General features: G+C 39.8%; 2 protein-coding genes across 4 annotated transcripts; both read left to right on the top strand.

The window, feature by feature from the left end:
* The first annotated feature begins 1,147 nt into the window (after nt 1–1,147).
* On the top strand, nt 1,148–5,434 carry LOC117484241 (zona pellucida sperm-binding protein 3-like). The gene is made up of 8 exons (XM_034132704.1): nt 1,148–1,537; nt 1,657–1,772; nt 1,856–1,947; nt 3,412–3,589; nt 3,667–3,784; nt 3,876–3,961; nt 4,817–4,923; nt 5,036–5,434. Exons 1-8 carry the CDS (start codon nt 1,148–1,150, stop codon nt 5,092–5,094), a joined length of 1,146 nt encoding a protein of 381 aa, XP_033988595.1. The 3' UTR covers nt 5,095–5,434.
* A 1,654-nt stretch (nt 5,435–7,088) lies between these two features.
* LOC117484238 (zona pellucida sperm-binding protein 3-like) lies at nt 7,089–11,450 on the top strand. Of its 3 annotated transcripts, none has more exons than XR_004556095.1 (11): nt 7,089–7,510; nt 7,585–7,622; nt 9,150–9,227; nt 9,319–9,422; nt 9,502–9,676; nt 10,082–10,199; nt 10,270–10,352; nt 10,431–10,600; nt 10,751–10,920; nt 11,025–11,138; nt 11,225–11,450. XR_004556095.1 is itself a non-coding variant. In XM_034132701.1 (11 exons), the coding sequence occupies exons 1-11, from the start codon at nt 7,133–7,135 to the stop codon at nt 11,431–11,433; spliced, it is 1,623 nt and encodes a 540-aa protein (XP_033988592.1). In that variant the 5' UTR covers nt 7,089–7,132; the 3' UTR covers nt 11,434–11,450. The 3 variants fall into 3 exon arrangements, 2 of the variants coding, with proteins under 2 accessions (XP_033988592.1, XP_033988593.1); XM_034132701.1 differs by having other exon boundaries at nt 10,751–10,906; XM_034132702.1 differs by lacking the exon at nt 11,025–11,138 and having other exon boundaries at nt 10,751–10,906.
* The last annotated feature ends 1,571 nt before the right edge of the window (nt 11,451–13,021 follow it).

Here is a 13,021-nt window from a genome sequence, read left to right as displayed (position 1 = left end):
ACACACACATTATAATCATGCAGTTGGTTTAAAAAAACATGCAGTTGGTTAATGAATCAAAGAAAGGAAAATAGACTCACCCTGCTTGCTGTAAAACAACGCCACGTGGTTTGGTTTAAATTTATATTTAACATTAAATTAACAGCTGTTCTCAGGATGTCCTGCTCGCCGCAAAACACACAAATCTAAATGGTTCTATATAAGCTATTGAAGAATTTGATATAACTGGCTTCTCCTTACCGTTTGTGTATGGGCCCTTTGTGTGTCTTTTGGTTGGCGGAATCTCCGTCGAAACTAGCGATTTCTCTCCCAGTGTTGATATCACACGTCTGGGTCAGCCAAATGTTGATAATTTGTGATCTTCTCGCTCCCAGGAAAGAAACTTAAAATAACGAGACTAATGGAGTCTCTGAAAAGGTTCAAATGGGTAGTTTAATTAAGTAACGTGGTTAAAGAACAAGCATGGTGAATGGAGAGACAAAGCCGGTGTTGTCTTGAGGGAGGCTGCAGCGAAGGGAAGAGACTGAGTTATCTTTCGTCCTGCCTTTTTATCCACGTCTCGTTGTCCCCCGCTGTGCAAATAGTGGGTGGCCCCCTACTCATTTGCCGGTTCGATATCGCGAGAGCACAGATGATTTCGACATTGATATTCTCTGCCTACTTCCTTAAGCATTTTCTCCTCATTATCTCTGTCATGACTTTCTATTTAATACCTTATAAACAGCTGTAATACTTAGTTTAGAAGTCCTAGTGGTTCCGCTCCGGCACAGTTCTTATTTTACGGAAATTCCCTCTGACGTCATAGCTTCTCACGTATCTGTAAACACTACGATCAACTAGACCTTCATTTAATATTCAGCAGTAATAATATCTTAACGTCTATCGATGTAGTGTTAAAGTCCGTACGTTTGTGTGTAACACTCCAAGTCATTTTCACTTTACATTCAGAAAACGCAACATTAGTCACAAGCTAACCGGATAAAGGATTTTTCAAAATAAAAGCTTGGCATTGATTTCCTGAGAACTTCCGGGCTTTTCCACAATAAAACAGCTTTAAACTGACGATATGTTTTAGACTGAATTATGCTGTTTAACATTGATTTTAATTTCTAACACTTTCCTGTTCTGTTCTGATTAAAGAGCCACAATGGTGACGGCAGCTCGGCCAGCCTCTGTAGCACTGCTGTCACTTTTTGCTTTTGGTTTTGCAGACGCCATTCGAACTTTGAGAGATGGACCAATGATCGATGCTGAAGGAAGGGAATATAAAACTGCTGCATTAGGGTTTGACAGAGAAAGTCAAATCAGTGAACCACAATTCAATGAGGGATCCACTATCAGTGTACAATGCACAGAAGTGTCCATAATCATTGCGGTAAAGGCTGACTTCTTTAAAAATGGACGCCTTTTGTCTCCATGGGATTTTCTTTTGGGAGAAGTCAAGCATTCACAGAGCAGTCAGTGTCGACCTGTTGCTGCTGGTGACTCTGAATATGTATTTGAAGCTGGACTACAAGACTGTGGCTCCAAAGTGACTGTAAGTTGTTGACGATTAATAGAAGATGCTGGATATATAACTGTGGTTGCTTAAGTAGTAGTTTTGATTTGTTGTGTTTTCAGAAGTGTCCCTGATTTTAGTTATTTTTTATTCTCTAGACATCTAAGGACTCTGTGATCTACTCAAACAAGCTGATAATCTTACTAGCTGCCGGGCAACATGGCATTAAAAGAACGACCCATGCTGTTGTTCCTGTTTCTTGTCACTATAAGAGGTGAGATGTTTTTATTGTGTTGTGCAGAGAATCTTTTTTGTGACTTCTTCTTCTCGGCTGACTTTGTTACCTTTCCGGGACAGGACAAAGTTTGATGGCAGTCACTCTCAGCAGCCGCCCCTCTCTCTTCCTGCTGTGTATTCAACAGGTGCTTTCTCTCTAAAGCTGATGACCGGTATGTGAGACCTATTCAGTGTTTCATTGAAGGTTTTTTTTTTAAGTGTGCATGTAGTATGTGGTGGATGAAGTAGTCACACACTTTACCTCAAGGACCAGTGTGTAGGATATAGTGGCATTGAGCAGTGATGTTGCAGATTTTAATTTCCAGGCATGTTGGAGAACTGGAGTTTTTTTTAAATATATAATTGATGTATCTTTTTAAAAGAATCACCCACTAAAGACAATGTGTATCGTCATTAAAGGTAGGGTATGTAAGTTTGAGAAACCGGCTCGAGATCGCTAGAATTTGAAAATACACGACCGGAGAAAATCTGCCACTTTCTTACAGAGCCCCTCCTCCAACAAACATGAACGCGCACGTGACCAATGAGGGCACGAGATAAGTTTGTGCACAGATGGCAGGCTGACAGGCAGGTAGGCCATCCAGTTATTTTAGCCGGGCTGGCTAAAATGATTGGTCGTGCTTTTTACAGTACTACGGCTTCCACAGATGACATTTTTTTAATGGATTTTTTGTCAAAGCACTTAAGATATTCATTGCTATCGGGATGTTAAGAGCATTCCATGAAATATAACAAAAAGTGTATTTCGTGCCGGTTTCTCAAACTTACATACCCTACCTTTAATTCCTTGCGTTGAATTCTCAAATAATACATAAACAGTGTAGTTTTTTTTTTTTTTTTTTTTTTTTAGTAGACTACACTACTGGACAAATGGGTCTTTGATTTTCCTGCACAAGTTTTGTAACACATTGTCAATGGATGTTTTGCTTTTCTTAAAGGTAGGGTAGGTAAGTTTGAGAAACCGGCTCGAGATACACTTTTTGTTATATTCCATGGAATGCTCTTAACATCCCGATAGCAATGAATATCTTAAGTGCTTTGACAACAAATCCATAAAAAAATGTCATCTGTGGAAGCCGTAATACTGTAAAAAGCACAACCAATCATTTTAGCCGGCCCGGCTAAAATAACTGGATGGCCTACCTGCCTGTCAGCCTTCCATCTGTGCACAAACTTATCTCGTGCCCTCATTGGTCATGTTCGTGTGTGTTGGAGGAGGGGCTCTATAAGGAAGTGGCAGATTTTCTCCGGTTGTGTATTTTCAAATTCTAGCGATCTCGAGCCGGTTTCTCAAACTTACCTACCCTACCTTTAAATGCGACCACCGGTCATTGTTTAATACAAAATGAACATTTATATGTGAAGTATTTCTTATAAGTTAGAGCATTTTTTCAACCAATAAAGAAACACTCAATCACAGTTTCAAAAGTCATTACAGAATCATCAAATTCAAAGTTACATGGTTAAATATAGTTGATTATACATTTAAATCTACCTAACTTTATGAGTTAAGTCAGGCAATTTTTGGGGGAAAACAATATATAACTGAGTATAAGCAGAAACACAGAAATATGTTGACTTCAATTACGGTAAGTGACGCTTGTGTTTAATTGTAGAGGACTGGACAGGAGAGACGCTCACCAGTGTCTTCTACACCGGAGACCTCCTGCCCCTCGAGGCCTCTTACAGCAGTCCTGATGCGGGACACAGACGCCTGTTTATCGACGGCTGTGTCGCCGCTCTGTCTCCTGACCCGAGATCAGTCCCCAGATACTACTTTATTGAAAACCATGGGTAAGAGAAGCTCAGATTAAAGTATGATACTGATAATTGGCTCTTAAATTGCATTCAAATTTAATTTGTTTCGTCAGGTGCTTCAATGATGCCAAAGAGGACGGCTCAAATGCACTTTTCAATCCCAGAACAAGATCTTCTTCTCTTCAGCTGCAGCTCGATGCCTTCCTGTTTCCCCAGGACACAAGGAACACAGTGAGCCACTTGTATAACCTGAATGATTTTGTCATGTTTGGAAATGCTTCGAGGTTGTATAATGACATTTATTTGGTCTCTCTTATATTAGATTTTTATCACTTGCCAGCTGAAAGCGACCTCTGAAAAGCAGAAGAGCAGCCCTACCAACAAGGCCTGCAATTATATAAATTCAAGGTGCTTTTATTACTTACTTTGTGAATTGTTGCTCCTTACTGTAATATTGCAAAAGGTTTGTCAGTGTATCATTTACAAAGGCTCATCAGGTTAACAATTCTTTATAAGGTAAAACTGGTTCAAATGTTTGCTATTAAAGGTGGGGTAGGTAAGTTTGAGAAACCGGCTCGAGATACACTTTTTGTTATATTCCATGGAATGCTCTTAACATCCCGATATCAATGAATATCTTAAGTGCTTTGACAAAAAATCCATAAAAAAATATCATCTGTGGAAGCCGTAGTACTGTAAAAAGCACGACCATTCATTTTAGCCGGCCCGGCTAAAATAACTGGATGTCCTACCTGCCTGTCAGCCTTCCATCTGTGCACAAACTTATCTCGTGCCCTCATTGGTCATGTGCGTGTTCGTGTGTGTTGGAGGAGGGGCTCTGTAAGGAAGTGGCAGATTTTTTTCCGGCTGTGTATTTTCAAATTCTAGCGCACTCGAGCTGGTTTCTCCACAATTACCTACCCCACCTTTAATATTTCTTGCTGCTTAAGTAATCAAGTTACTTAATTAAGGAAACATGTAAATATAAGGATAAATACTTTCTAAAATGAATGTTCCATGCTGTGTCTGTACAGCCAGATCAATGTAACAGTGATGCTTACCTCAGCATTTGGACTGAAACAGTACACATGTGAGAGGAATGTGCTAAATGTCAGCTTTAAGAATATTTTAGAATGTTGACGCTGCCCATGGAGTATATGTATACAAATAAATGGCTATTATTTCAACATTGGATTTGGGTGTAAATGCACTCAACTCAAAGCTAAAGGAAAACAATGATTGTTTCTGTATACTAATCATCAGATGGATAAATGTCGATGGCAGTGATGATGTGTGTCGATGTTGCGACGATACATGCTCCAGCAACTCTCCCACCGGTCAAACAAACCTCGGAAGTCTGATCCCTGAAGGTAAACTGTAAATCCTACAGTTGTATAACTTTCATAATCTGTGATCTGTCTGTGAAAACTGTCCCAACTAAATAGGATTTGTCTCTCTCTTTCATTTTTATTCCCGTTTCAGATTTGGTGGCACGTGAAACTGTTACTCTGGGCCCTTTGATGGTTTTGCCCTATAAGTAGGCGAAGCATAACAATCCAGACAATAAAGGATTCAATATTTGTCTATCAATCTCACCCTCCCTGACCAAACTTCAGCGTAATACTTATAGCTTAATACTAGCAAAACGATTATTTTAATGATTGTTTAGTAAGGAATGTTTATACAACATAAACATTAAAGAAACAATGTTTAGTCTTTACTGTTAATACCTAACATGGCTCTAAACAAAGCCACACAACTGGTCTGATGAAACATCCCCGTAAATAAAAACAGATTACACTGTATGAACATTAAATGTTGCTGTCAGGATAGACACGTATCAGTGTTTGAAAGAGGAAAATAAAATGTGAATTTCTCTTACCTTCAAAAAGCTGAATGAAAATAAGAATGCATGTCAAGCTCGTCTTCGTGGCCTTTTCAGTTATGAACTCACTAATAAATACTAAAGTTGACTCACATTGTACTCTTTCCTTCAGTCTTTGTGAGGTTTTGTGGACAGCCTCACTTTATTTATTGTTCTTCACCTCTGAGCAGGAAGGGGAAATCAAAGCAAGAACAGCCGTTGAAACGCTCCAGTTGGTTTTGCACACACTGATGTTTAACTGAATTTGAAATAAAACTCAGGATGTTATGCATCAGACTTTAAAACTTGTATCCACTGGATTAACACCACTAATGTGTACAGTTACACAAACAAACCCTTCTCAAAAAGTTGTTCTCAGTATTTGTTAGCAATATAAACATTGCTCCCCATGAAGTACTTTATATATATATATATATATAACACTTTTTTATAGTATCCTAGTAAGTCTTCTTATAGCGATCCTGTTATTGATATTATCAAGTGAGAAAAGAAGATCTATCACTTTCATGATGTATCACCGGATGTGTCTGCAAGATGAGTGTGAAAGTGCAGGTCAGGAGGAGAGTCATCAGCAGCAAAGGGGTGGATATATATTAGAAGTTATTGTCCTGTAAGCATGTACGCCGGCACAGTCCGATTCAGAAGCTCTCATAAATAATAATAAATATATATTTTTATTTCAAAAAAAGTGCTATTCACATACAAGACAATACAATGTGTCCAAATATAAAGGAGATAATAATAGGAAAGAGTGAAAGAGGTTAGGTCAATAACCCTTGATAAGAATGGGTTCGCCCGATATGTCAGTGGTTAGAGCTGGCAGCCCATTTGCAGTCACCGCTGCCTAGTAAACCAGTTTGAATCCTGAACCAGCCGAACATTTCTGGCATGTCCTCCCCTCTGTCTCCCCCTTTCAACTCTAACATCTCCAATAATGGCCCTCTGGACCAAAAATAACTAAAAAGTATGAACGGAAAAAACAAAATGGATCAATCTAAAATGACAAAAATATTTAGGCAACAGTACAGGGTGAACCTCTGAAATGGATAATTAAGAATAGTTTTGAACTTTATATTTTGTAAGTCATTTTAAATTAGTTGGGATGATTTTAAGTATTTGGAGGTTTTTTCAATACTTTCTTTGTTTGAACTGCATGGATTGATTTTTACATGACATGTCTTATGTTTCAAACATATAGATCAAATTGTATTTATGTAACTCAAAATCACAAGGTTTACATTTGTATGTTATTTTATTTTATTTACAGTCTATACAGATCAACAAAACATGAATGATAGTTTAAAAACATAATAAAATGACACCATAGACCACAATAATAATGTGATAGTGTGTACAAATTAAGGATCCAGGGGGATGTCAAAATGCTTCCTGCATGGTTGTCATGAACTGCAACACTAACATTTTATTTAAAATCCAAAGTAACAAGCAATGAAGCAAATATATGCACATTTTAAACATGTGAAAACGCCCTCTCTCTCAATCAGCCTCATGTCTTGAGGTCAGAGTGTGCAGCCAATTAAGCTGATGGGTGTCTGATTGGACGCAGGTGTGCTGCTCTGATGAGGATAATGATCGGCTAGAGTTTAAAAAGCTCCACCGCTCACACTGAACCATACTGAGTCAGTCAGGAAGACAGAGAGCAGCCGACCAGTTTCCTGTCATCAGTTTCACTTATGGAGGCCTTTCATTTTCAGGTTATCCTCCTTGTAGGACTCCGTGTTGGCTCCTCTTTTGCTTTCCCGCCCACACGTTACACACACGATGCTTCATTCCAGAGCCTTGCGAACACAGGCAGGTCAGAACTCGGGCAGCAGCAGCAGAAGTCTCCGGCTGAGGAACCGCAGCAGGTGAATACCATCAGAGTGACCTGTCATCCAGACTCTTTGGAGATTGTTATCAAAGCCGACATGTTTGCGGTTGGAGTTCCTGTTGATGGAGATGAGCTACGCCTTGGAGTAGAGAACAACAACCAGTACTGCAGAGCTACAGCGTCTTCAGCAGATGAGTACAGTATCAGTGTTGGACTTGTGGAGTGCGGCACCAGACACTGGGTAACTTTAAATATATTTAATTTCAAATATGATTCATTATCGCTTCTAGTTTTAAACACGTCTACTCTCCACAGGTAACTGAGGACTCTCTGATCTACACAAACCTCCTCATATACCAGGGTTGCCAACTTTGGGTACCTGGCTGGAGTGAGATTTTGATATCATGGGTTTAATTACACATATGCGCACGAAATGACTGCTATCGTGTCAGCAGTGGGACCTTAGCATATATATATATATATATAAATACACAATAATGGACACAGGCACACCGTTTCATTCACTAATGAAAGTCAAACATGTTTGTTTCCACTGTTTTATTGTGTGCCTGTCGCGATAAGCAATTAATTGACTTATCGTACGATAAATAAAAATGAACTCGATAAATTGCCATTTACATGAGGATGTGACTAGCAGTTTGAAAGGATGTACTTGAACTATTATTATATATTATCATTATGTCAGTGGTCTAAAATGGTCATACAACGGTGCCGACAATATTATCATTTATCGCAATAATTTCCGGGAAAATGTATCCAACAAAATTAATTATTGTGAGAGGCCTATGAAACACACACACACACAAACAAATCTACAGACTTACTCCAAACTGCCAAATATATTAATTAACACACTCTCACACTCATATACTCTTTGACTCTATTTTGGCCTAGTAGAACAATAAGCAGCAGACTTTTACTTTTTTATCATTTCTACTGGATCTTAGATCTGCGCATGCGCTCCAGAGTATTTTTGTTGGGTAATCTATGGTAGGGCTAACCCATACAGTGGTGGGGCTCAAGTCAGTATTTGCAATGTAATTGCATACACGCTCCCCCTTGACAGTGAAACGCCACGCGTGAGGTTTAGATTATTTCCCGGTCTCAATCCAAATTGAACTGTATGAAATAAAAAGGCACATTTGTCTTGTAGTAAATAAAAAGGGCGACCTGGAGCCAATCCTGCAATTTCCCCACAGGTGAAAGAGTTGACATGCTGAAAACCCAACCCCTGCAGGGGGGTCTGGGGGGATTCTCCCCCAGGAGATTTTTTTTAAATACTAACATAAAATACACATTCTGGTACTCTCTTGAGAAGAAAAATAAATAAATCTATTACTACACATTTAAAAAAATGAATGCCATATTAGTTTTTTGTGACTTTGTTCTGAAAGCTGAACCTGCTGCAGCAGTGCTGCTCCTCACAGAGAGAAGAGGGAAGAGGCTGTGTGAATTACTTTACATTGTGGATAAGGGTGGATAGCCCCCATTGTTCTGTGTGTCAAAATGAAAGACAGCCCACACACCTATCAATCATCAAACCGTGGGGTCTTATTTCATTATGTGTTGATTTCTATCAACACGTAATGTTGTATCGATGTATAGAGATGTACTACCGCAAAAGTATTCTCCGTCGGGACTTCCTGCAACAACACCACGCCATTATCGTGATTCTGATTGGCCAGAAGACATTATCAAAGATGTTCTATTGAGAAGACGATCACTACGTGACAAAAGTTTTAAAAACCGTTTCTAGTCTTCGTATTCTTGTTTTTGGCGTGAGAATAGTTTGGGCAGCGTGAGATTGAGAGTGAAAGCGTGTGTCACACGCCAGATGCGTGAGAGTTGGCAACCCTGATATACTCTCCTGAGGCTTCTCCATATGGTGTTGTTCGAATGGAGGCGGCTGTAATTCCAATTGAATGTCATTACGAAAGGTCTTTGTCTCTTTTTGTTTTTAAAGCTCACATTGTAAAAATCTTTGAATGATGTTTGTCTTTTTTTAAATGCATGTTTTCTGTTTCTTAGGAAGTACAGTTTGTCCAGTTCTTCACTCATGCCTACCTGGATCCCCTTCATGTCGACCCAGGCTGCAGTGGAAATGTTGGAGTTTAACTTGAGAATCATGACAAGTGGGTTTTGGTAATTTTCTCATGTTATGAGTTGTCATGTCTCTATTTGCACTTAGTACTTTTTTCTGTCCGTGTGCAGGTGACTGGCAGTACAAAAGAAGCTCTAATGTGTTTCATCTCGGTGAGCCCATCAGCATCGAGGCCTCTGTCAGACTTGGGCATCACATGGGGCTCCGAGTGTTTGTGAGCAGCTGCGTGGCTACACTGAGCCCTGACATGCACTCTCGCCCCAGGCATGCCTTCATTGAAAATGGGTAAGGCTGCAAATTGCTAAATGGCAAAAAGGAAAGTCTTTTTCTGACCCTAGAGGGAGCTGTTTAATGTGTAAGGCTCTTCAAGTGGTTTAATTCAGACGCAAGCAATGCTGACTCGAGTGACAGGTTAATAAAAGATCAGTCCTTTAGTGGCGTCTTCAAGTTAGCCATTAGCTAAGGCTAGCTGCAGTTTGCTTTTAATCTTTGGTATTCTAGTTCTTCCTTTCTGTACCACTATTGGCAAATGCACAGGTCAGATTTGTGCAGTTCTGACTCTAAATAACTACTTTCAGAACTTGCCTATATGTCTAGAAATGTTAGTGGTGCATTGTGGGTAATGTAGACTCTGGTTATTGTAGTCAATGAGTGCTAATTTAGTGTTGCTCTTTTTGTTTTTCCTCATAGGTGCTTTGTTGACTCTCAGCTTCCAGGCTCAAGGTCTCAATTCTTAGCCAGGACACAGGATGACAAGCTCCACATGTCCATTGATGCCTTCAGATTTTATAATGAGGACAGAGGGGAGGTGAGGCTCTATTCAATTGCCTTCAACATGATTGTGTGTGCATGTTTCCCAACACCTGCTTTTCTCATAGCTCTACATCACATGTCACCTGAATGCTGTGCCAATAAATAACGCAGATGCACCAAACAAGGCGTGCACTTTTGTGAATGGAAGGTAAGTGAGATCCTAAAATATTTCAAATTACACACAAAAAACAAAGTATTGGTGCTGAATGTTTTTTTTATTCATCAGATGGAGGTCCGCTGATGGTAATGACTACTTATGTGGGCAATGCAAAAGACCAATTGGAGTTGAGCAAACTCCCAGTAAGCCCAGCAGCCCGAGCAAGTTTAGGCCTCGAGGGTTTGTGAAGCTAGAAGAGCGTGAACCCCTCTGGAGGAGCGGACTGAAGACCAGTACAGGTGCGGAGCTTGTAGAAACTTGTATGATGAATATTGGCTGCAGATGTCGTCATAATGATCAATTGTTTGTGACGCATGTTTTTGCATAGGTTTTAGACATGATGATGGCTGGGTAACTGAATTAACATGCATTGTGCTGGTTTGTGTTAGTGTGGGAACATCAGGCCAGAGTGGGTCCGATGATGGTCTTGCCAGCCAAGCAGAAAAGCCGGCCCATACCTGCAGAGGAGCGTTCTTCCATTCTTGATCAAATCAGCAGATCTACAATGTATGGCAGCCAGTGGAGGAGTGGAATAAACGGAGTTGGTAAGTCAATACCGGTATTCAATTATTCTTTGTTCATTTGAAGCCTTTAACAATCTCTAAATTGAGATTAAAATGGCCCATAATGAAATCTTAATGTTGAATTGTTTTTCTGTCAAAGATCAGAGGAAAGGACTGCTTCCTGATTCATCATCGACCCAAAACCAGGTGGACTTTCTGATTTTAGCTTCTGAGCAGAATGAAGACGAAGAAGAAAAAAGTGGAACAGAAAAAGGTAAAATGTGAATAGTCTTAACCCTTTTTTTAAATGACACTCCACAATGCACCTTTTACATTAACACATTTATTCTGCAACTACAGATGAAGATGCTGAGGAAATTCCTGAACTTCTAGAAGAAACCTCTCCTGAGGCCCACCTGCAGTTGAAGGCAGTAGTGCTGAACAGTACCGACACAGCGGCGCTCGATGAAGTCTTCCAAACTGCTGCGGTTAATGTGGCTGTGCCCCCACTGTCCAACACCACTGCAACAGAATCTGACCTTTCTGAAACAATGGACTCAAAGAGATAATAAATGATTCAAATTTTTATTTGTTTGCTTTTTAATGTTGCAATACACAAGGAAAACTGATGACCTGCTTACAGCTAAAAACAATTAACAATTGTTTCCTAATTAGCCAAAGTATTCCATATAACGGTAAACATTTAGGGGGGGACCCAAAATTGCAATTTGACATTCATGTTCCATGTCTATTCTTGTGCTTGTCTGCTGCTAAAAATGGTACTACAACATGGCATTTATTTTCTGGGGTGTCATTTGCTTTGGTTGTAACAGCTGTATAAAGGTGATGTATTGGAGGTCAGCCAGTTTATATTTGAACTTCAGTTGCTGCAACAAAGCCTTTGTACATGAGTAGCCCCTTTTTTTTTTGAAAGGGGAGTTACCATGGGGGGCCCTGGCAATATAATGACCTGAACATTAAGATATAAACATGGTCTCATAACTTTGTGTCCAGGCCCATTGGGTTTTTTGACTGGAGACTGAATTCTAATAGAGTACCCAGACCTCTACTAGGGTAGTCAATATGTTTTAGAAGTACAATTTGATGGTTTACAAAGTCCTGAGTTGTTACTTTAGCTTATCAAATCTATTCACTCCAGGGGGGGGGGGGGGGGCAAGAGCTACAACGAGCCGTTTAGTGGAGAGAGTGAATACTGCTGAATACACATACTTTACAAAGATGCTGTATGCGAAACCAATGTGAGTTTGGAAAATTGCACAGTATAAATCTATTTTAGTATACCTCAACAATGGAATTATGATCAGTGGAAATGGCCATGACACCTCTCCTTTAAGTGCTTTGACAAAAAATCCATTTCATCTGTGGAAGCCGTAATACTGTAAAAAGCACGACCAATCATTTTAGCCGGCCCGGCTAAAATAACTGGATGGCCTACCTGCCTGTCAGCCTTCCATCTGTGCACAACTTATCTCGTGCCCTCATTGGTCATGTGCGCGTTCGTGTGTGTTGGAGGAGGGGCTCTATAAGGAAGTGGCAGATTTTCTCCGGTTGTGTATTTTCAAATTCTAGCGATCTCGAGCCGGTTTCTCAAACTTACCTACCCTACCTTTAAGTGGTAGTTTTGATTTGTTGTGTTTTCAGAAGTGTCCCTGATTTTAGTTATTTTTTATTCTCTAGACATCTAAGGACTCTGTGATCTACTCAAACAAGCTGATAATCTTACTAGTGAAGTAAACAGATATGGTTCTAAACTGTATTGAAGTAAACATGTATTATTTTGAATTGTATTTTAGTGAACATGTATTGTTTGAACTGTTTTAAGTAATCACATGTATACATATTGTATTCTCACTTACAACTCACTGACCCAGAGATCCTGTTACACACACATACACCTCCTCCCACCAGCACACACACACACACATATTCTTTTCAAGGTTCTTTCTGGGCATCATTATACCTGTGCACAATGTTTGGTTGTCTGGGAAAGAATAGTTTGTGTGAAATATTCCATGGGAAAGTAAGGGAGTGAATATCGGTGCAGAGATAAGATTGACTCTGCCGTTGTGAACTTCCGAATCTCAGAAGAAAACATACTTTTTCTCAGAGCTCTGATTCGCTGTGTTGGACCCGACC

This window comes from Trematomus bernacchii, unplaced genomic scaffold (genome assembly GCF_902827165.1).
Source record: "Trematomus bernacchii unplaced genomic scaffold, fTreBer1.1, whole genome shotgun sequence".
Lineage (NCBI taxonomy): Eukaryota > Metazoa > Chordata > Actinopteri > Perciformes > Nototheniidae > Trematomus > Trematomus bernacchii.
This window is presented reverse-complemented; position numbering and strand designations above follow the sequence as displayed.